The sequence below is a fragment of the Corvus hawaiiensis genome, chromosome 8 (assembly GCF_020740725.1).
Source record: "Corvus hawaiiensis isolate bCorHaw1 chromosome 8, bCorHaw1.pri.cur, whole genome shotgun sequence".
Taxonomy (NCBI): domain Eukaryota; kingdom Metazoa; phylum Chordata; class Aves; order Passeriformes; family Corvidae; genus Corvus; species Corvus hawaiiensis.
The window spans coordinates 33,132,106-33,154,767 of record NC_063220.1 but is presented as its reverse complement, the minus strand read 5'-3'; the positions used below and the strand labels follow the sequence as shown (position 1 = coordinate 33,154,767).

Here is a 22,662-nt window from a genome sequence, read left to right as displayed (position 1 = left end):
AGCTTTCACTTCCATCCTGGAATAACAGCAATGGTGTTATGGAGCAGCACTGCAACACTGGTGTTTGCACTGCAGAATTCAGACAGTGATCATCTGTCACAAAAGTGAATGCTTTGCATTTATAAACACAGAGTAGCTTTTCCTCTTATTCACAAGTCCAAACTCCTTATTCTAGGAAAATTAAATGTAGAGCTCCATTTTATTATGGGGCACTGATTAAATTATAATGCAATACAGACAGCATAAACAAAACACTGAGAAAGGAATTCAGTCAAGACACAAACCACTCAATTGTAAGTGAGCTTCAAAAAATCCTAATATTCTAGAAGGCTTAATATTAAAGTTGTTAGGAAAACAAGGACAGCCTTGTTGTATATAGCCTATATACTAATTTTACATAAATTAATGGAAAGGAATTATTGTTAGTTGCTTATATGTAAATGCTATTTTCCTTTTTCTTTATCTCATTTAAGTTTCATGCATTTAGCATTTAAAAAGAAAGCATGAATTCTTCTTACCTCCCCAATGAAATCCTACAATCAGGAATTTACTTTAGAGCAGCAATCAGATCTCTTGGCCTCTACAAAAGCAAGGCTCCTACTAACGTCAGTGGGAAAGTTTGCTGTTGTAGTATCAGCTAAAGTAACTTTCCCATAATCAGTAACACTAAACAAAAATCTTGGTATAACATGGCAGAAAGGAAAAAAAAAAAAAAAAAATCACAGAAGTGAAAAATCTGCTGCCACTCTGGTAAGTTTAGGGCTTCTCAATGGTTTTCTCCCACATCAATTGCTAAAAAGCAATAAACAAACTTACTTAGTAATATGCTATCAGATCCTAAACAGGTAGTACCGATTTTCAAAGCATTTTTTAGATATTATTGTCAATAAACGTATGGATAGCAGCATACTGAGAACAGATTACTGGAATTGGCAGAGCCATCTCAGTTATTTCAATGCCTGCATTATGTACAGCAAGTACAAGTACTGAATAAAGCTCCTAATGCAGTAGTGAATTCAAACAATACCCACAAAACAACATACCTGGAAGAGAACCCTGTATTTATTTTGTAAAACTTCATTAAGAACATCTAAACAACATATCAGTCAATACACCTACACAACTGACCTTCATCTCCTCATGTACATTTTCCTTTCTTTCCTCAAAGGATGCTGCTTTTACTGGATATTTTATGACATTTTTGATCACAAACACATTTTCTACCTTTTTCGAAGCTCCACTTCTAAATACAATAAAGTGGAAAGCCCTGCACTAAAACATACCATGAGAGTCAAGATCTACAAATAAATAGTGATTCAAAACATGCAAACCGCTTCAAAACCACTGTGATCACAAGGTTCAGCCTGGCCTTACTCAGTGTTTCCCAGCATCGATGTGCCTCTGCCCCTACCAATCCCTGAGGAGTGGCACTATCCTCACAACTGCTCTGCTACAGCAGCAAATGAGTTAAAACAGAAAACCCTGCTCCTCCCTGTCTCCTCTCCAAGGACATCTTCCCTCAACATTTTGGGGAGTTGTGGGGCAAAGAGCAGCACGGTGGTGCTGCTGAGCAAGCACGGGGACAGGAGACATGGATGGGAGAGGTAGCAGCACTGAATAAGGGAGCCCTACAGGAAAAGGGGGCAAGGCCAGCACAGTGTCTCTGCACACCCCATGAAAGAGTCCACAAGGGACAGGCTTCAACTCTACCAGAAACTGGAAAAATTAAGGATTAGAAAATAACTACAGTAAGATTAATAATCTACAGATCACTTACAAAGGCTTTCTTTGTTAGAGCGCTATTCAAAAACATCTACATACGTGAGTAATCCTGGCAGAACTGTACAAACAACATGCAAGTGCTTCACATGTTCAGGAGTGCATTCATGTGGAAGTGCTGGGAAAGCTGCACGGGCAAGTACCCTGTGCCAAATCACAACCATAATCATGCCTGCTCACATCGACTGGTTCCATGAGCTTAGCAGGAGCAAAAAAATTTAAAGATTTCATCCCATTTAGACAGATGCACGTTCAGCTTGAAAAAGGTGAAAATTATAACATTTCTTTCAAAAAATGTTGGAAAAAATCCAGGTAACAGGTAATGATCTTACTTTTAGAATATAAGTTAACTGATTTGTGTAGGATGCTCTGATATCAAAAGTAAGGTCCACCTACCAAAAAAAAGGAGCAAAAAGACAGGGAGCAAAAAACAGGCAGAAACTTTCAACCAGTACTCAAGGTAATTTTAAATGATATTTACTGAAGGATATGCTCCAAGGTGATAATGTCTATTTTAAAAAGCCCGCAACAAATATGATAAGTGCTTTCTGGACAATATCCTTTCCAACTTGTATTGTACCATTCTTCCTTCTTTCCCTGTAAAATTCCACAGCAGTGCAATTCCATCCATTGACTTGCTCATATCTCAGTTTAAAGGGGAAAAAAGTAATAAAATTTAATTCCATCCAGCTAAATATTTTGGCAGATTTTCTGCACTAAAAATATGCACCATAATTTATTCTAAATGTTCAAAATCAGTTCAATCCTTGCTCACTCCAATCATTAGCATGAACTTTAGCACTTCCTTTCCTAAACTTTGTTAACATATATATGACCTTGATCAAAAAAAAGTGTATTTTTAGTTTCTTAGAGCTGCAAAACTAAAACTGCATCATAAAAAGGGCAATAGTAGGTCTGCCAAACCAACTTTGTTTTAAAGTTGTTTTTTTTTTTTTTTTACAAGACTATGCTTTTTATGTAGGGAGGAGAAAAATTAAGAGGGTGCTCAATCAGCTACTTGAAGCCTTGGTGAAAATGAAACTTTTATGTTCCTAATATGATGTTTATAAACAACCCCAAAGTTCTAGATACTGAGTCATCTCTGGCTTTTGGCTTGTCTTCTTCAGCTGAGGGGATTTTACAGAGTGTGAGCAGGCACTGTTCGCACTTTCCTGGCGCCCTCGATCACCATTGCCGTGTTTATGCAGAAACACACAAACAGAACCAGAGAACACAGACTGTGCAGGCAGTCACAAAACTCATTTAGCACCGCATATGTAATTCTGGATTTCTCCCACAGTCTCTTCCCTATTTTTCCCCCTCCCTTTTTAATTTCTTCTTTTTGTTTTGTTGTTGCTTTACGTTTCTTTAATCTCCATCAGGGCAAGAAACACCCGCAGCCATCCAAAAGGCAGCCTTGGCTCCCCAGAACCCGCAGGAAAGACCATGGATTGTGCTTCACCAGCTGCCTCCTGATCTGTGGGGAGGTTTCCTTACTGGTGCCACTGCTGCCTACACGTGGTAGATTTTCCTGACAACACGATGCAACTGTCCCATTGTTCTAAGCTGTGTGTTAATGAACTTGCAAGGGACTGCAAGTATTTCCCCATCTTTAGGAAGAGGTGCACTGCACTGCCCAAACTGAGGCAGAACACCAGTAAGTGGCTAAAAAGGATGATGTTAAGTGAAGCAGGGTGTATAATGCGACTTTTGAAATGCAGACAAATGAATTTTTAAGTGTGAATCCCTTCAATATAGATTTTTCATTACCGGGAATAAAATTAAAGAAGTGTCTGCTTTACTGGGAAAAGAACACAATATAAACCCTTAGGAAAACTAAATATATTCTTTCCCTCGTATCCATTACTGTGAGCTTACAAAGACTCTTTAATGAGCACTTGCTTGCTAGAAGTGATGAATATTTCAGATGTTCGTTCAAAATAAACATGGAGAACCTAATACAGTATTTATGGCATGGATGAATTTCCTAAATGAGTCCTCCAATAACCAGAAAGGAGCATTAAGACATGAGTGTGGAAAACTATAAATAGTCCACAAAAGGTACAGCGTAATAGTGCGTATCACTTTTAGTCTTGTTTATATCTGTCCAACCCATTTTCAATTGGAAAGCACTGCTTATTTTCTCCCTTTACAGAATTTGTGAATAGGTTGGTCCTAAGCAGCATAGTTAGAAAGAACACGAGCCCTCTAAGTAAATAAATGTGAATCTATCAAAACGTAGGAAGGCTAGGGGGGAAAAAAAAACCCCTCCATGTATTAGGAAGAAAGTACTACAACTCTTCCTTTAAGAAAGTTAAGAATACTACTTGAAGAAAATACGAAGAAAAAAGAACATATCCTGTCAAAAGTTTGAAAATGTCCCTGGTCAGATGCCCTCAGCCACTATCAACCATAAAATCAAACACTGAAATTATAACTCAACAGATAAGACAACAATACTTTACGTGGCTGTCCCACCAAGAGCGGAAGCCAGGTTAGAGTCATATAACAATGTCACATTTCTAAAAATGCCCTAGTAAAGAAGTCTGCAAATTATGCACTTTTTTAAAGTTTACTGCAGCTGACAGAGCTGCAATGTAACTTAAGATGCCCAGCCTCCCTTCTCCCATCCAAAAAAAAAGGCCAACCCCCCCAACCCAAATCCAGTATTTCATGAGATGCGCCTTCAGAGGTACTGTGCCTTCTTTGGTGGATGCAATTGAACAAACTCTTAGGAAACACACTTGGGCACCACAAAACAAAGACAAATACTAGAAAACACAAAGAACAGTACCTAAAACCAAAGAGGAAATACCACAGAATCAATTCAGCAAAGGAAAAGTCAAACCAGAAATCAACCCAGGTTCAATGATTGACGTGGATACTACACACACACACACACAACCAGACAAGCCTTTCCATTCAAGAGCCAAGGGTGGAAAATAACACTTCAGAAGGCTTTTTGGAAAGGAGAGGAATGACAGAATCATATTGCATAGCAACCTGCTTGGCCATCTAATCACAAACAGTGGCAAAATGAACTCAAGAGGAAAACCCCAAGACGAACTGCGCACCACTGCTGCAGACAGACACCCAATACAAGGTATCTGTCTGTGACCAAAAAAAGACATTTTCCACACTTTGCCAGAGCAGGCATCACACCAATTACACATTATAAACTGGCTCATTTACAAACACTCCTTATTTTGCATGCTACTGTCAACAGCACAAAACACAGAATGAGTAAATACTTCAAGTTTTAGCTACACCCATGCGCTATGTTACAAAGAGCAGCAGTAGTTAAAATGAATAATTAAAATCATACCTACAACAATGAAAACACTAATGGCTTAATTATTTTAATGCAAAAAAAAATAGTGCTAGTGTTGTACAATCACAATTAGTGTTAGCACACAGGTAGGTGGTTTGCACAACTACTCCACATGAAAAGACAGACACCCTTGAGGCCGGACAGGTTACTTGCTCCTTACTTAATCGTAACTTTGGTTTGTTTTGCCAAAGTTTCTGTAATGTGTAACAGTGACAACAAAACTGTTAAGAAATTGGGATGTTTTCAAGTAAAATTACACTACAGACCAGTCAGCATTTATCAAATCCAGTATGTCCAACAACTTCTGAAATTTTAGTATACTGAAACAATACTAAACTGTCTTATTTCATTTAGCTGGTATAAGAGAATAGTTCAACAAAATAAGTTTAACAACCTACATTTTGTTCCTATTTTCACTAGCTTCATCTTACACATACCATCCATCTTACTTGCCCCCTCCATCCTCCAACATGTTAGTTTGCAACAACAGAATTAATGATTTATTTCTATTCAAAACATTCTAAAGATCAACTGAAAGAAGCAATATCAATATACTACCTGTTACTTAAAAACAAAAAAAGGCCCCCCCCCCTCCCCCACCCCAAACATTAGCCATGAGTGTAGCAAGTCTGTATTTTGGTATAAAAACTAAGACATTTGCATTTGAAAGACCAATCTTTTGTTATCATGAAAGATAGCCATCTTAAAAGTGTGGAAGGAACGTGTTACCACGTGAAACTGAAGGTTGTTGTGAGTTTACAGAATTTTATGTTTCAGTTGAGGTATTCTAAAGTTCAAAGAAAAAGAGGAAATCAAAACTTCACTAAAGTAAGTATAAAAAAATCCACTTTTGTTAACTTGGCTTGCAGTTTAACATTGACTTCTCACAAGAAATTTCAGATGCCATAAAACCTGTATGCTAAAAACATTTAACTGTTACGTTTGGAAGTATGGAACTAGGAACAGAAGAAATTAAAGGGAACGTTCAATGCAAGGGAAAGCAAACTTTTGGTCTGCAGCTTGTGCAGGAAGGTTCAAATATGTCTACAACATGCTGGAGAGAAAGAGGAAAGAAAGGACATGTTCTGTGCTTTTAAAATTAGCTAATCTGCTGAATAGCTGGAAAGCGCCGCTACCCAGCGTTTAACCCTTTGCCTTCATGACAAGAAAATGCTGCTCAAAATGGGAGGGGATAAATATCAAAGCAATCATCGGTTACCTTTAAAACTCTTTGCTTCCTCCTCTGAGGCCTTTTGTTTTCTGTTAGAACCTAAAAAAACATCAAATTGCAGAACATAAGTTGTGGTCACAAAGGCAGGCAGACACCTCCGATTTTTATTATGGAACAGCGGTATTTCTGCAATACCCCGAGTGCTTTACACGCGGCACTTCCACGGGCCGGCGGCGGCTCCCGGCGGCCCGTCCGCCGCCCCCGCGGCGCCCCTCACATCGCGGGAGCCCCGCGTTCCCCCTCACGGCGGCGGCGCCCCTGCCCCGCCATCTTTGCTTCCTGCCGCAGCGGCGGCCGCGCGGGCGCGCGCCGCGTGCGGCCCCGCGGGAGCGCGCCGCGTGCGGCCCCGCGGGAGCGCGCACCGCCCCGCAGCGCCCCCCCGCGGCCTCGCGCCCGAACAAAGGGGTTCCCGCGCGGCCGCCCGCAAGAGCCGGCACGGATTCGCCGCGCCCGCGGAGCCGGCGCCGCCCCGCGCCTCGAGCGCGGCCCAGGCGGGGCGGGCCACCCGCCCCGGGCACCAGGGCCGGGGTCTCTCGGCTTGACGAGGGCTGCGATGAGAGTGGGGTCAGGCGAGGACACGGCTCCGTGCACCCGCACGCGTGCGCAGACCGCCATGCACCGGGCGGCACAGCCCTGACCTTCCCTGCGAGCAACACCGGGGATGCATCGTCAGGCACCAGCGGCCATCGTGGGGCTCCGCACCCGCATCGTCCTGGAAAGAGTGGGTATCGCCGCTCACCTGGTGGAGGCCGCAGCCAAAGGGCCTGCCTTCACCTGCTCTCCCAAGCCGAGGGAACACGACGCTGCAACCAGCCCGCTCCAAAATCTCGGCCGGGGGCCAGGAGCCCAGCGCCCACCGGACTCAACAGCCAGCGGCCCCTGCCTTCCCACCGCAGTCCCGGTGAAAGATACTCCTCTGTCTTCATCTATTCCTACAGCACCCGACAGAACAAATCTGCTGCAAACGGACTGCGATGGGAACTGGCCACCGTATAAACATCAAGTGCAATTATTTTCCCACAACTCCACCTGCTTAAAACGTTCATCCGGATGGAAGGAGGACGGAGGGATCACAGCTCTACCAGTTGTCACACCGAGCCCTCATGGATCACACAGACATTCGCTAACTAGGGACAACAAACAAGTAACAACGTATCTAACGCTGCAGTCACCGAAACAATTCGCAGTTGACATCTAAACCAGAACGTTGGCCACGGATTTATGCACTAAAGATAAAACCAGTAAGAGAACACCTTCTCATCAGCTACAAACTGCAGTCAGAAACTGTTTTCTTATCTAGTGCTAGACTCTAATTAATTACTCTCCACTTACTGGTGCAAATCAGTTAAATAGCAGAAATGCTCAGACGGGAACACACAAATCATTCTTCAGCATAGCAATTAAGTCAGAGAAAGCTGTTGCCCATTTTTTGTTGTCTGATGCTACCTTGTATCCAAGCTCTTCATTTGTTGCACCAGAGTGAGGTATTAAATAAGATTTAAGATAAGGTAAAGTTAAAATACTGATTTATAATTTTTTCCCCAAATACCCCAAGTCTCCAAGGGTCTTTATGCATATTAAAAATGAGAGAGTGGAAATCACATACACTTAGTGACCTGATTCTTCTTCGTATTTTTGGCTACTTAAGATGCTTTACAATACAGAGGAAAAAGAGGAACAGTATTTTGTTTGCTTAGAAACCTAAGACCCCATATTCTGATTTAGTCCTCAGATTGGTGTGTGCACTGGACAGTAGTTTCAGGTTTCCTTTTTACTCACACACTTTCCCCTCGTGTTAGGGGTCCTCAGACACAAGGAAGAAAAGAAACCTCTTCAAATAATTTTCCCATAAAAGCTTTAAGAACCAGCACAGAAAATAAGGAGCAGTGAAGAGGCAACTTGTTACATACAGCCTCTGAAAGTAACTAGAGCACAAACGAATCCATCTCACTGTAATTTAGGTTGCATTATAGTCCACACCCAGGATCACAGGGAAATGACAAAGTACTGTGAGTTGTAATTATTTTACACTCCTACAGAGTGTGAGTGTCTGTGTAAAATAAGAGTGAACTGCACAACTCCAACTCCCTGCCCTGCATTTGTGGAATAGGGTAGGCTGCGTGCAGCTTTGCTCATCACCCATGTTACCAAACTCCTCTAGCTCTGTGCTATCCCCTTACTCTCAAGTATCATATTAACTAGTGTTTTTATGTGCACTCATTTTAAAATTCAACTGGCTTAAATATTTCTGGAGTCAATTGTAAAATAAATACCACAAAGTCTAAATTTCTTGATTATAGCTAGGCCTGGATGGAAAACAAGAATTCCATTTTGCTTTTATTTTTTTGAGATTTCGACACTTGGTTTGTTCCAAAGCAGAGCAAACCTTTCAAAAATTCAAGAGGAGACAGATGGGATGTGGGAGACCAAAGTTCAAGCCCCTGGTCCACATCAGGCAAAAAGCCCTTACCACCAACATGTTCTAGTAATTCTCATTCCTGTTTTAAGTTTTAAACAGAAATTTCATTTGAAGCCTTGAGAAAATTCCTCCAAAAATAGTTGCATTAAGACAGATAGCAGCTGTGAAAGGTTCCTGTTAAATCAGCATTTTCCATTCAAGGAATGGCTTACTGGAAAGTTCCCAACCAACTTGAATTGCAGCATCCTTTTTTAATATGTCTGGGTTTTTCGACAGTGTGTTAAAAACCCACAGACAAGCAGGCCCTTATTGTTATTTAATATTTCATGTCACTCAGATTACAGCTATTAAATAAGATGTCTCATGACACCTTGGGCAACCCAAATGAACTTAAACTCAGTGACCTCATTTTTTTGGTCAGTTTGTTGACTACAGGTCGCACTAAATCTAGCTATTTAGTTCTAATAGGAATTAAAGCCCTCCCCAGCAGATGCTTTCAACCCAAGAGGGCTCCCTGCCTAGGTAGGGCCCTAAAATGTAGGCACCTTGCCTTGACAAGCCCTGCAGAAAGCAGCCTTTGGAGATGAGGGCTCCCCACACTGACAGTTCGGCAGCAGCCCTGTAAGTTTATGGCCTTTTGGGCAAGAGGAGCTGCGGGGTCATGAACCCCTACAAGTTCAGCTCGGTAAGCGGAGCCGCTCAGCCTGACACCCTCGTGGGCCAGGGCAACAGCTCCCCCAGGAGAGTGCTGGCGAGCTGGGAGCCAGCCGAGATCCGCACCGCCCTGCCAGAGCCCGGCACAGCCGGCACCGGCAGCAGCTCCGGCGATGGCTGAGAGCACCCCGCAGGCGGTGTTTGCATCAGCACTGAGTGTGCCGCTCCATCTGCAACACCTGCCTGGCCAAAACGGGAATCCTTCTGCCATGGAGAAAAGAAAATAAACCCTGAGCCACCTTCCCTGTCCACATGCTACTTTTGAAGTCTACCAAATCCTCACCCCACACTGCAGCTCATCAAGACAGCCCTGACAGTATGCAATGAAATGGCAGCAAATCAGAGCACTTCTTGGAATTAAATCCACTTTTTGGAATGAAATAGCTGCAAAATAGCCCTCAGTAAGTGCTATACTATTTCATAAAACAGCAGTCTTTAAAGACAAGACAAAAATGTGGAAACATCACAATCCTGTGTAAGCTTCTCAAACTCTTCACTGTGAAGTATTCCTGCATTACTTATTCTGAGAGGGACAGTAACCCAAGATAAAGCCTTTTTCCTCTTCTTATGAAAACTTGCTTTACATTTTATTTACTGGGCTGCTCTTCCAAAAAATTCAATAAGCAAAAAATTGTTTTCCCTTATACATTTTAGGATTCTTCTTTACCAGCTCCTAACCAAGCAGGCACAGCGTGAATCCCTCAGGAAGAGGGGCGTTACATGCAACAATATTGCTACACACAGGGGCTGGGAACTACAGCCTACAAGGCCTTATCCAGACTTTCATGATGTCACATCCCTGCAAAACCCATTACATTCAGGAAGGTACAATATCACTGAAGGTTTATGTGGCTGTTATTTTTAAATGGTTTTTTTCAAGTCTAATGTAGTTCTCAAATCTATCTGGATTATGTGTGAATTAATGGAAATAACTGTAACCTAACTAATGCCAGTTCCAAACATGCAACTGATATTCTCCAATGGCTGAGTGCTTGTGCACATGTGGGCATGAGTGTTGGAATACGCACTTCAGCTTACATTCATGGCTTCTATGAGCCAGGCCTTACTCCCTAAAACTGTAAATCCACATAAGTTCTTAAAGAAAACCAACACTTCTTTCATAAGCAGCATGTCTGGACTGCCAAATCCCACACTGGCTATACAGCCATTTAATGCACAGAGCTCTCACTGACTTCACTGGGACTTTTGCATTTTTTAGTTAGAATGGGGAGAGATAATTCCCTTTAAGGCAAAACACCAACATTTAAACTATGCTCCCGAGGAGCAGCAGAGCATGTCTATCCCCCTACACTCTCCTCCCAGTGAATCACCTCCAAAAAATGCTTACATTCCACCAAGATGAGAGAAAGAAGCATGACTCTTCTGAACAAGGAACACACTGAAACCAACCTCATTTCTTTTAATTATTTATGTTCACTTTCTATACCATGGACAGAGACATACAGTTTTGGGTTTTCCCCAGCTGCTTTATATTTGAAACACATTACTGTCACAGAAGTCCCAGTGCTACCAGCCTGGGAAAACAATGGGATCCCCTACAATCTTATCTAAAGGATAGCTGCTAAACTGGGTGATAGCATTCCCCATCCCCGAACACCTTCCCCTGTATCTCAACATCTTTAAAGAGCTCATGTAACATTGTAGAAATACTTTTCTCTCTCATTTTCTCAGAGCACAGTTTCTAGAGATTGAAAATGAGGCAAGGCTTCTTTCTAGGAATATCTGAAAAGGCACCAGGTTTCATTCAAATACAATTTTATAAGAAAATACCTGACATGTTCTTAAATGTCAGGAACAATTCATTTCCTCCATGCAGCACCCTGGAATTTCATACAAAATTTAACGAGAAGTGAAGGAGGCCTCTGGTGCAGCTCTGAATACATCATACAGAATGTGACCAATCTAATGAAATAAAAGCACACCAAAATAAAAGCTGCCAAAGAAAAGAATAAAAACAAGGAATCTCTCATAAAGAAAGTAAAAGAAGTGCCCAGAGAGGACAAAGGTGAAGGGGCAAAGCTAATCTGCAAGGAGAAGGTCAGGCTGAGCAACAAGAAAAGAAGTATGCCTAGCCTGGAAAACAAAGGTTGACAGAAAAGCTGGAGTGCTTCCTTTCACTGACCCTGCCAAAACCCTTTTTAAAACATGGCTTTTAGATCACTTCCTACCTCAACTCCACAAATTCTCTCCCATGAGCTTTTCTTCAATCCCACTGACTAAATATACAAAAGGACACAATGTCACTACTCTTTTGCTGTAAAAAGTCAGGATAAGTCTCTACCACCTTTATTGTTTTAATATCTATGTTAAGTCACATTATAGCTGTCCCTCCCCTCATTTTTTTTAAGAGCATAAAGGAGTAGTTGAGACACAAAGAGGTTTTTTGAATGAATTCTGAGCCAAACTGTTTAAGCCTACTTTCCTAAGCCTCATATCTTAAAATATACTTCCCCCACAAAGGGGAATATATAATATCCCCTCACTGCTACAGGACTCTTCTTTCTGCTTGCCTACCTTAAAACCAGAACGGACTTCTCTGCCAATCCTGGTAAGCACAGGACAGAGCAGTGAAAACAGGAGGTCTCCTGAGATCTCCGCAGATGACAGGAATTTCTACCTGCTGTAAGAACACACCATTTTAATGAAATGGCTCTTCAGAAAGGTTTTGCAGGTGCATTCTCCCCAGCGTGAACTGCTCCACTTGGAGTACACACTGGTGCAGAGACTTGAACCTCAGTTTCCCACATCCCAAGGCAAATGTCCCAGTGATTTAACTACAAAGACAGCCTTTCCCCCTTTGTGGTTCAAGTACTAGTGGATCATATGAAGAGAACACTCCCAGCAGGACCTGGCAGTGCAGAGTCTAATGCTGCAGCCCAGAGGTCAGGGAATTCAGTTGGGATGCGGGAAATCTATGTTCAACTCCCTACTTACCTGATTTAAAGCCTGATCTTGAACTGAAATCCCTCAGAAGGTCAGTGCTGTTATCACATGGGCATACAGACTGTCTTTTCCCCTCCTCTTTGTTCCAAAAGTTATGACCTGGGTTATAAAAGGCTGATGGATCAGAAAAATGAGTAAGAAACACAGAAAAAGAAAGTATGTCTGGGGAATGTGGTAAAAGACAAAGAGAGAGAGGAAGGAGAAGTGAAATGAGAAAAACAGAAGAACAGACAATTAGAAAGGCAGAAAGATGCGAAAGAGGAAAATGCAGCTACAACCTGGTCCTGAAGTTTATAAATTGATTTCCACCAAATCTGTCATCACAAGAAAATTACTTTAACTGAACCAAAGAGCAAACAACCTGCCTTCCTTTGCTTTTAGCCTTCAGTATTTTAAAATACCAACACTCTCCCTAGTAATTCACAGTCTCCTAAGACTACCCTCAATCTCCCTCCTCCCCACATTTAGTGCTTAAATCTTTCTCATTTCTTTATACACTCCAATTAATCCATTGTTTTGGCCAATACACCAATATCTGGGGGACAGAGTTAAAGCCGTATTTACCTTTGATTTTATGGGTTTACAAAACAGGAACAAGACTAACTCCAGCTCACTCTAACCTACACTTCTGTAGATGACAAGAGGAAGTTACTGTACAACCTGTTAGCACCAACAGTAGCCCTGAACTCTCTAAAGCTGTAATGTGGCCAGCATTTCCCCTTGCAGAATTATACAATGCACCTCAAAGCTCAAAAGAATGACTTAATCTGAAACTTCTTTGTCTTACCTCAAAAGGTAGCGTGATTGGTGGTGGTGGCTTTTTCAGTTCTTCACATTTTCTCTTTTTACATATCCGGTGACTAGTTTTGCGCTTCCTGCAACAGCTGCATTCCTCACAATTTGTTTTCCGCAGACAGGGCTCACAGACCCCACAACGCCTTCGTTTCTTTTTCTCCAGCATAGGGAGCAGAGATGAATATGGAACAGGGTAATCACCAGCTGGATTTTTAAGAGAGGATGGCCCTGAGGCCTCAACTGCTTCAGTGCTGTTGCTCACGTTATCCTGAACCAAATTCAAGCTTACTCCGACACTTCCCAGCTGTGATGAATAATCATTATGCTGCAGTCTTGAGTCAGCTGGCAAATCTGCATTTATGGCTTTTTCTGAGGCAAGAGCAGAGATTTCCATGCTTGAAGGCAACTCCGAAAGAAAACTTGCAGAGAATTGTCCAGAGCTTTCAGCAGAGCTTTTATCAACTGTGCTTTTTTCTAAATCTGAAGATAAAGTGGGGATATATCCTGAATTCAAAATTAATGTCTCTGCATCAATACATTTAACAAGCTGTTCGATGTCCTCTACTTCAATATTGTTTAAAGAGGTACTGGAGACTGGTTCACATACTGTAAATATGTTTTTCGTGTCAAATTCTGAATTCTGTCTCGTACAACTCAAATCTGAATTTGAATCAAGTTCTTTGTGAATGGGTACAAAATCCACAACCAGTTTCATGGGGTATTCTGCAAGTGAGCTTGCACCTTCAAAATGTAAAAGCAAATTTGATTCAGAAGCAGCTACAGAACTGGAATTTGAACCAATGTCTTTATTCCCAGGTTCCAAATCCCAGCCTGCCTTCAAGCAGGACTCTGCAAGTGACCTTGCATCTTCTAATAAATGTTCTTGTGAGTTAAACTCTGAGGTAACAAGAGGTGCAGAACCCAAGTCTTGTTCTTCCCTAGGTAGCACCATGTCCAGCCCTGCTCCAATGTGGAATTTGGCAAGTGTGACCGACTCTATCAGTACTGCTGAGCTGAGGTCTGAGGTATCAACAGAGCTGGAGTCAGGTTCTGTACTGTTAGGCACCACATTGAAGGGGGTCTCTGCATGCACCTTCAAGTTTGATTCAGAGGCAATGATAGAGTCGGAAGGAGAAGATGGAAGAACCAGCGCAGCATCTTCAACAAATGCTTCAGCCAAACTACCTGCATCAAGATCACTGGGTATCTGCTCACAGGGCAGGTCTTCATGCTTAGATTTCATCTCTGAAGCTTCTGTACCATCATCAGTTACCTGACTGTTTGGAATGGAGTCATCTGTTTCAGATATTTCTACCTCCTTGTCCTGACTGGCACATGGGATAACAGGCTCTTCACCTGCACTATACAGACAGCCTTCTACAGGCAGAGCAGCTAACTCATTTTGTGCTAAATCTTGTTTCAAAGCTATTTCACCTGTGTCATCATTTTTCTCTTGTACTCCTGCCAGGGCTTCTTGTTCATGTTTTTCCTTTGTTTCTAGCCTTTTTTGTGCTGCAGCTTTCCTGGGTTTTGCAATTGCTGGAGTTTGGGGCAATCTTCGGGAGAAGGATCGGTTACGGAGAGACATTGTAAAGCCATTGCTGTTGAAAGAATCCTGGTTGTGAAAGAGGATATTGTCAGCTTTCTCCAAACTCACCCAAGATGCTCCAGACAAGGTTCTGGTTACACTGCTCCTGAGAAGTCTACCTGAAGAGCTCATGATTGGTTTCTTTTCTTGCTGTTTTTTCTTAACATCTTTTTCTTGCACTGGCTTTTTACCTTTTCCAGAACTAACAACTTTTGTGGAAGTCTTTGTGGTTTTCTTTCTCACTTGGCTAGATTTCTTTTTGCTCTGGTTAGTTTTCCTTTTGCCTAACTCTTCTTTTTTGGCTGATCTGGAAGGCCTCGCATGGTGAGCCATGTCTGTGGAGCAGGAGGAATGTTAAGAGGAGAGATGGAAAAAAATCATGAGCTCTTGAGAGACCTCTTCAATAGAAAACTGCATACTCCCATTGCTGCTTTCTGTGCTGATACAATGTCAACTCTGAAACAGAAAAAGATACAAAACAGCATTAATATACTTCTAATTAATAAAAGGTGCACATATATTCAACTGACAGTTTTTAATATTTAAAAATACAGAAGTAGAATCAGAAATAGCAGTATGGGGTGTTATGTTCAACTAGCACGAGCTTTGAAAATATTAGTATACTACAAAATAAAAAGCTTGCCTAAAGGCCTGCAACACAAAGAAGCAAACTGAACTCAAATGACCAGGCAACACCACATATTTACTGTTTTATGTCAGTTCTAAAAAGTTTGAGTTTTCTCAATTTTATTAACAGTTCATTAACCAATAAACTTCCTTTGAGTAAAGGGGAGTTCATATTTATCAGTGTAAGGACATTCAGGGACAGAAGAACAAAGCTCAGTTTATTTTGTGTGTACTCAATATATCATCACCAGGGCATCTATCATTCTTTCACCATCCACTGGTAGCCCACCATGGTACAATTCCAGATAAAATGGGAGAAGTAACTAGCTCCCCAAAGAGATCAATCTGTGGTATTACAGGGGAATGGGATCAGGGAAGAATTGGTCTTTCCCAGTATTATCTTCCAGAATACCTTCATAGCACACTGTATTACTCTCCAAGCCTTGATTCCATACTGTCTACCAATATCAGATATTTTATGCAGGGCAGATGTCTCTGCTTTATCACTATGACGTAATAAATTTATCTTCAAAAAAGCACCATACATCTGTCCCAAGCTTTTGTCCCCAAACACAGCTGCAATGCACAGGTCCCCCAACTCCCCAAACAAAATTAAATCATCTCAAAAGATACAACAAATTTCCCATGCTCCAAACCAAGTTCCTTCAAGGTGGGTTGGGTTTTTTTAAAATAAAGCAATTCTCACAAGTATATATTTTTGAGCACATAGTGCTTTTTAAGTACCTGTGGAAGACTTTTAAAGCTTTATTTAGCTGTTTGAATAGATCAGGTGGGTGGACAAGGGCAGTCTCAAAATGGGAACAGGCAGAGCCAGAAGCTCTATAGTCTCCAGCAGGAAGGTACCTTCCCTTCACCATCATTCATTTGAATTCCTTAAGCCCAAATCAAGTCACCTCCAGGCCATCTGCACCGCATTGATGGGAAGAAGCCAAGAAAAGAAAGAACAAGTATGGGGATGATGTCTAAAATCCTGACCTCAAATGGAAGTAAAAGAAAGGGAATCTTAGCTTCTAAAGGAAATGGAAAAGGAAAGAAGAATGCTACCAGGTTCCTGACATCACCATCCCCTCCTACGACCTCAATCCCCACCTTGAAGCCAACAGGGTGATCTCATGGAGGCTGCACTTCCTCACAGCCTGGTCTGAGCTCTGCTGAAGGTGGGGAGAGTTTTGCTAATGCAGCCCAAACAGCACTGCCCCAAGAGAAGTTCATTATCCTGCCAAGGGGACGGGCCGGCACAGCCAACACTCACAGCCTCTGTGTGGGGCCACCAGCTTGCTGCTCCCCAAAGCAGCATGCGGGCACAGCCAGCCTGTTTCTGGCCAGCTGTTGTCACAGCCCTGGGCAGGCCACCCAGTGGCCACAGCACCTACCAAGGCTAACAGTAACTCCTCAAACTCTTTCTGAGTAGCTTACTTAAAGCATTTTGAAGCCTGGCTCTTGTTTATTCAGCTGTAGTAAGCCAACTGACCCTCTGCACTACAACATATAAGCCAAGTATCTTATCTAAACATGACATGATTATTTTGCATCACATCTTCATATTACATATCAGATGAACATGATTACTGAGACAGCGGGTTTTTTCACATGCACAAATACCATTTAGAGCCATATACAAGACAAGGCAAAACATTTCTCAGGTCACATCAGAAAAGAGTGCCCATCAAACACACAACAAACAAGCTGAATAAATAGCATCCCTCCTCCATCACAGCAACACATCCAACCTGGAGAAACTAAGTAGACACGTGCAGCTGTTTATAGTTGCGGGTGAAGCTTCAAAGGTCACAGAAGAGTCCTGAATAGCTCCCACAGAAGCACTCTACAAAAGTTGGGTCAGACACTGAAATAGTAAAACAAATACAGTGCTGAAATGAAGGTAATCCAAGTCCTCCCCTCCCTCTACCCTTCTCTGGAGACGCATGGGGGAAGGGGGACATGGCCATTAGGAGTCACTCCATGAATCAAAGAGGGCATCGGCATCACATCAGCAGGTCCATGAAATAGTTGTTGGCAGCCTGCAAAAAGCCTTCCCAGTTTCTTTGGGTTGTGACAGAGACTGGGATCCTCATTCCAAAGGATGGCCTGGAGGGCTGCAAAACCAGCTGGGAGCAAGCAGCAGGCACATCTGTAGCCATTAGCAGAGGAGCTACACAACAGTAGCAGGAGAGGAAATGCGAGCTACTTTCAGAGCCTATAGCCAGGATAGCAAAGAAGAAAGCAAGCCATCAACAAAGGCCAGGCAACATTCGAATGTGTGAATCAGGAGGGAGACTGAAGAGATAAAGTCTTTTCTCTTTATGTCAGCCCTAAAACAGAAAAATGACCAGACAATACAGGAGGTCTGGAGTGGAAACAGTGACTGGATTTTTGAAAATTTCACTGAATGTGAATAATGCTTTGCTCATATTACTTCTCTACACAAGCAGTTGTTATTGTGGAAGTTCAGGAAGCATGACCATCAAAATTACCAATCAGAAGCCTAATTTATAACAATTTGGTAAATTTTTAAAATCATTACTACAATTACATGATAACGTGTCTTTACCTGCATTGGGATAGGACAGGGGGGATGGCTTCAAGGTGAAGGAGGGCAAGTTTACATTAGATATGAGGAAGAAATTCTTCCCTGTGAGGGTGGTAAAGCCCTGGCACAGGTTGCCCAGAGAAGCTGTAGCTGCCCCATCCCTGGAAGTGTCCAAGCCCAGGTTGGATGGGACTTGGAACAACCTGGTCTAGTGGAAGGTGTCCCTGCCCATGGCAGGGAGTTGGAATGAGGCAATATGTAAGGTCCCTTCCCACTCAAACCATTCTGTGATTGCACAATTTGAAAATTGCAAAAGAGTTGCTTCAGGACTGAAGAGGTAAGATCATCCTGGGGTTCTTTGGTTGGTTGGTTTTGTTTTCTTATCTTTTAATACAGAGAAACACACCTGTCTGGGAAGAATGTAGGAAACTGTCAATGCCAAAGCACTACTTGTCTTCAGGGCCAAAATTAGAGAGGCTATTAACAGAGTGGTTCAAGACTTCCTTTTTTCTTGCTAGAAGAAGAATGCTGATATTTGTAGGAAATTGCCTGGCTTTAAATGCTGCATTATAAAAGATGGCAAAGGCTTTGTCTGACTCAGAGATGACAATACAGGGTCACAAGAACAGCAACACTTTTATCCATTTTGTTTCAATTTTGTTACTGGAATGACTAGGTTTTTCAGAAGAGATCTAAATAGACCCCAAAAGGAAATTTTTGGGGGCTAGGGGGTTATTGCTTGACTTTAGTTATATTTGTCTGGGACTTTGAGTACCTGACCTGCAAGGTGATTGTATGCTCTTGGGCAAAATGGTTGTCAGCAAGAGATATCTGCTTCCCTTTAAGAAAAGGCCCTAGTCTTGAATACTAGTCTGCCAGAACCACCTTAACTGCTAGCTAAAACTGTCTGACATTTTAAGTAACATGTCCTAGAAGTCATGCTGCTCTTTCTTTGCTTCCTCTTCCACAATTAGGACCAGAATACTAGGTAGCTGCAAGGTTGGTATTCAAGTTTTGTTTTCTGTAACACTAGGAAATATTTTACCTCTTCCATTTAAAGCACTGGAAAGGACGCTTGGTATCTGCAACAGTAGCAAATCATCTCATGCCACTTCTTAGGGACAACAAATGGCTTTATCACATCGGTCATATTTCACAGCAAGTAATCAATTATATCTCCAAAACACCTATGGGACTCAACAGGATTATAAAACATAAACCTCATGGGGCAATATACTAACTGGTCACTTTTCTATCATCCTGGAGAGAAACTTACTTCAATGCTTTCTTCTGAAAGCCCAGCCAGGTGAGATCTGCCATGCCTTCCCTCACAGGGGAGCACAGGCGTCTCTAGGATGTAAAAGGGGGCAATAGGTGACAGGAGAGTTTGCAGGGAACTGCCCTGAATAACGCCAGTGCATCTTGGAGCTGTCTGTTACTTGAGCCAACTTATCTCTTGCTTAAGTTTTGCTCATTCATGGTAATAAATCTGGAACAATTCCACTGACTGCTATAATCCACACAAATACTGCTAAAAAAGCTAATCAAAGGCGAAATCTTTTAGTCCTGTCTTGGTCAAAATTCCAAACAATTATAATGAGAATTCTGTCTAAAAAGTAATTAAGAAATTTAACCCCATACTGTCAGAATGCCTCCAGAAAAAACAAAACAAAAACCCCAAACAAGCAAACAATGACCCCAAACAAACCCACCCACAATGTTTCAATTTAAACAAATGGGTAAAAAAAAAGATAAAGCAAGTTTTCATTCTAGAGACAGTGTCAATCAAGATTCTGTTACATAACTTGATTCTTGTTGGAAGATGGCAGGGGAAAAAGAAAGATATTAGAAGATGTGTCCTCATAAAAAACGGCAGCAGCTATTTTATGGTGTTATGAAAGATGGTGAGTGACCCCTGAACAAATAGAGCAGTACAGGGAAAAAAAATGACACAGCTAGCAGTCACTAGTTTCACTAGTCACTGGTTTCACTACAGTCAGAGGTACTTAAATACATTTTGTTTCAGTGTTTAGGTATCTTTCAAAAAGTCCCTCGAGATTTGCCCTTAGGGGAAACAGACCTGGAAGCTTTCATAAAAGCCACTTAATAATATGCAGGTCCCAAGCAGTAAGGGCCGCAATGTGACTAAGTTTTCACACAAGCTCAGATGCATGATTTAGAATTGAAGAACACCTCATCTTCTGGCAGCGAATGCTCTAGAGGTAGATGCAAGAGACACCAGAGAAGACAGACATCAAAAAAATCCGACCTTCAGGTGCAAAAGCATGTCATATCATCTGCATATTCTTCCCAGCTGCACCAAAGCCAACCTGCTTTCCAATTTGGCCTAGTTCCCTGCTCTACTCATTGCTCTGCAGAACACTTTGTATATGAAAAGAAGGGAAATGGGTTAGGAGGAGGGAATCAGCTTTAATTTTCCCTTTCCTCCTACTTTAATCCTTGAATACACATTTGGCTTTGGTTAAGAAATAAAACTGAAACTTCTCATCTGCCATCTCAGTACCATGAGTTATTTCATACACAGCCTTGTACAGAGGCCTCCCCACTCCATTTTCCACCATATAGGTTTTCTGCTTTGCATTACAGGACTATACCACTCTTGAGGCAACCAGCCATATTTCATCCACATACATCAAATTTTGATTTAAGCCAACACTTTCCAGCAGCACATGAATGTGGGACAGGCACTGCAGGATGACACCTCAGTTTCTCACAGACAAAGGCACAATCCTTTATTCACTCATCAGCAACACAGGATGATGCTGAGCAGACCAAGCACCAAGGCCTTCATCCTAAATTTTTGTCCTTGCTGGCCCCAGAAGGCCACCTCTGCGTTTGGAGGAGAAGGCAGGGCTTCCACCTCACTGCATCAGGAGCTGGAGGCTGCTGTGAAACGCTCCATGAATTCAGCAGGAGATGTCCATGGTTAGCATTTTGCAGTATCATGACTTCATGCACCTTGGAGCCTGCACAGTGACTTACACAGATAAAAAAAAATACCACAAAAAAACCTCCTCCCAGTTTAGGGAAAGCTCTATTAGAACGATTAGGAAAAAATAGAACTGGGGCAAGGAACCACACACAGGCGCCTAAACCACAAATCAGATCAAGCCTCAGACAAACAACTTGAGCCAAAAATCCATTGTGAAGACCGACACCACAATGTGCAAGTATCCTCCCTTCAGCCAGGCAGGAGCACGGGCTTACTTTAACCTGTGTGCAGTGCAGCCAAACACAGACATCCACAGGGGGAAAGCTAAAAAGTAAAAAGATGTGAAGTAATTTCTAAAGGCTCACCAAAGAAAAACCCCATCCACCAGAACACTCCAGATACATTTGAACTCAAAAAAAAAGCAAGCAAAGCAAACAGAACACCCTTGCTAATCATATGCCTCTCTAATTCTGCATTGATGCACTGCATTTCTTTTTGATAATATGACTCCATTCTTCAGAGGGTTTGCCTTTTCTTAAAAACAACAAAAAAAAACCCACAAAAAAAGCCCCACCACCATTAACTGAATCACCTTATCTCAAACTCAGCTAAAAGAAGGGGGAGGTGGAGGGAAGAACCTTCAGGCAAAGATTAAGCCTGGAAAATTTCAGCCTGAAAGGTGTTTTGAAATTTTAAGTATCTGAAAACAGAAAGCAGGATGGAAGTGCTTAGGCCAGCTTTAACAACCACGGGTACTATGCCAGTCATAATAAAACAATATCAGTGAAGATTCTGAATGACTACACAGTGAAGAATCAGGTCCTACAGAAACTACATCAAAGTTCCTTGGTACATCTCACCTTGAATTCTTCCCCAGTTACCTGCTTTGCACAACCTAGCCTGCCCTTGTCTCCTCCAAGCACAACAAACTCCTCTTATCTTGAGGGACTGACCCTCATCCCAAGAGCAACCACCACCATCCCTTGTGCTGCTGGAGCAACTGCCTCTGAAAAGCATAAACTAGCTTTCACCTCCTTTACAGTTAGAGTCGACCAGGCTACCTGCCCAGACCAAGATTAAATACTAAGTTTTCCCAATTCAATCTGTATTCCTAAATCGTCTTGACTTACATAATGAAAACTGGGTAATTATACCACAGAATAGCTTTCTGCCTCTCCACAAGAGTACCTCAAAAAGCACTGAGCACAGCTGGGGCAAACTATTATTATTTGGAAGATTATTATTATTATTTTCACAGGTTTTTCCATTGTCTTGAAAATTTAAAGAGACACCTCTGCCTTAGAAATCCACTTGGTCATGTTTAGATATCTAATGCTGTGATCTTTGCCCGTTTTGTCATTATTGTACTATAATTTCTAGAATAAGAGTTCTTTAGCCAGATCCATGCTGGTACAGCCACCCTAGCCAGCTTGTTTACAGGAGTCGACTCCCACCGCCTCACTCCAGGGTCTACACTGACATTGGTGCGCTCACGCCCTGCTCCAGATGCCCGTTGCACATTCCCCTCTCCTCCTTAAAGGAGTAGCAATCTCACCACGCTGGGTAGCTGCTACGTAGGCCGAGATACAAGTGATACCGACTACGTTGCCCTTTAAATATCTTTGGGGTGCAGCAGGATAGGCTGGCTGAGTGTAGGACAGACTGGGCACATAATTGGCGCGTCTCCTTTGACTACTGCTGCGCCTGGTC

At 42.2% G+C, this 22,662-nt stretch overlaps 1 protein-coding gene across 3 annotated transcripts in view; it reads right to left on the bottom strand.

The window, feature by feature from the left end:
* Positions 1-22,662, bottom strand: part of TET1 (tet methylcytosine dioxygenase 1) — a 63,604-nt gene that overhangs the window by 39,637 nt on the left and 1,305 nt on the right. For 2 of the 3 annotated variants that reach the window (XM_048310703.1, XM_048310701.1), the window contains exons 2-3: positions 13,226-15,277; positions 6,330-6,380 (exon numbers count right to left, since the gene is read on the bottom strand). In XM_048310703.1, coding sequence (XP_048166660.1) covers positions 6,330-6,380; positions 13,226-15,154 — 1,980 coding nt within the window. In that variant the 5' untranslated portion in view covers positions 15,155-15,277. The remainder of the gene's footprint in view (positions 1-6,329; positions 6,381-13,225; positions 15,278-22,662) is intronic. The other variant, XM_048310702.1, reaches the window with a different exon arrangement.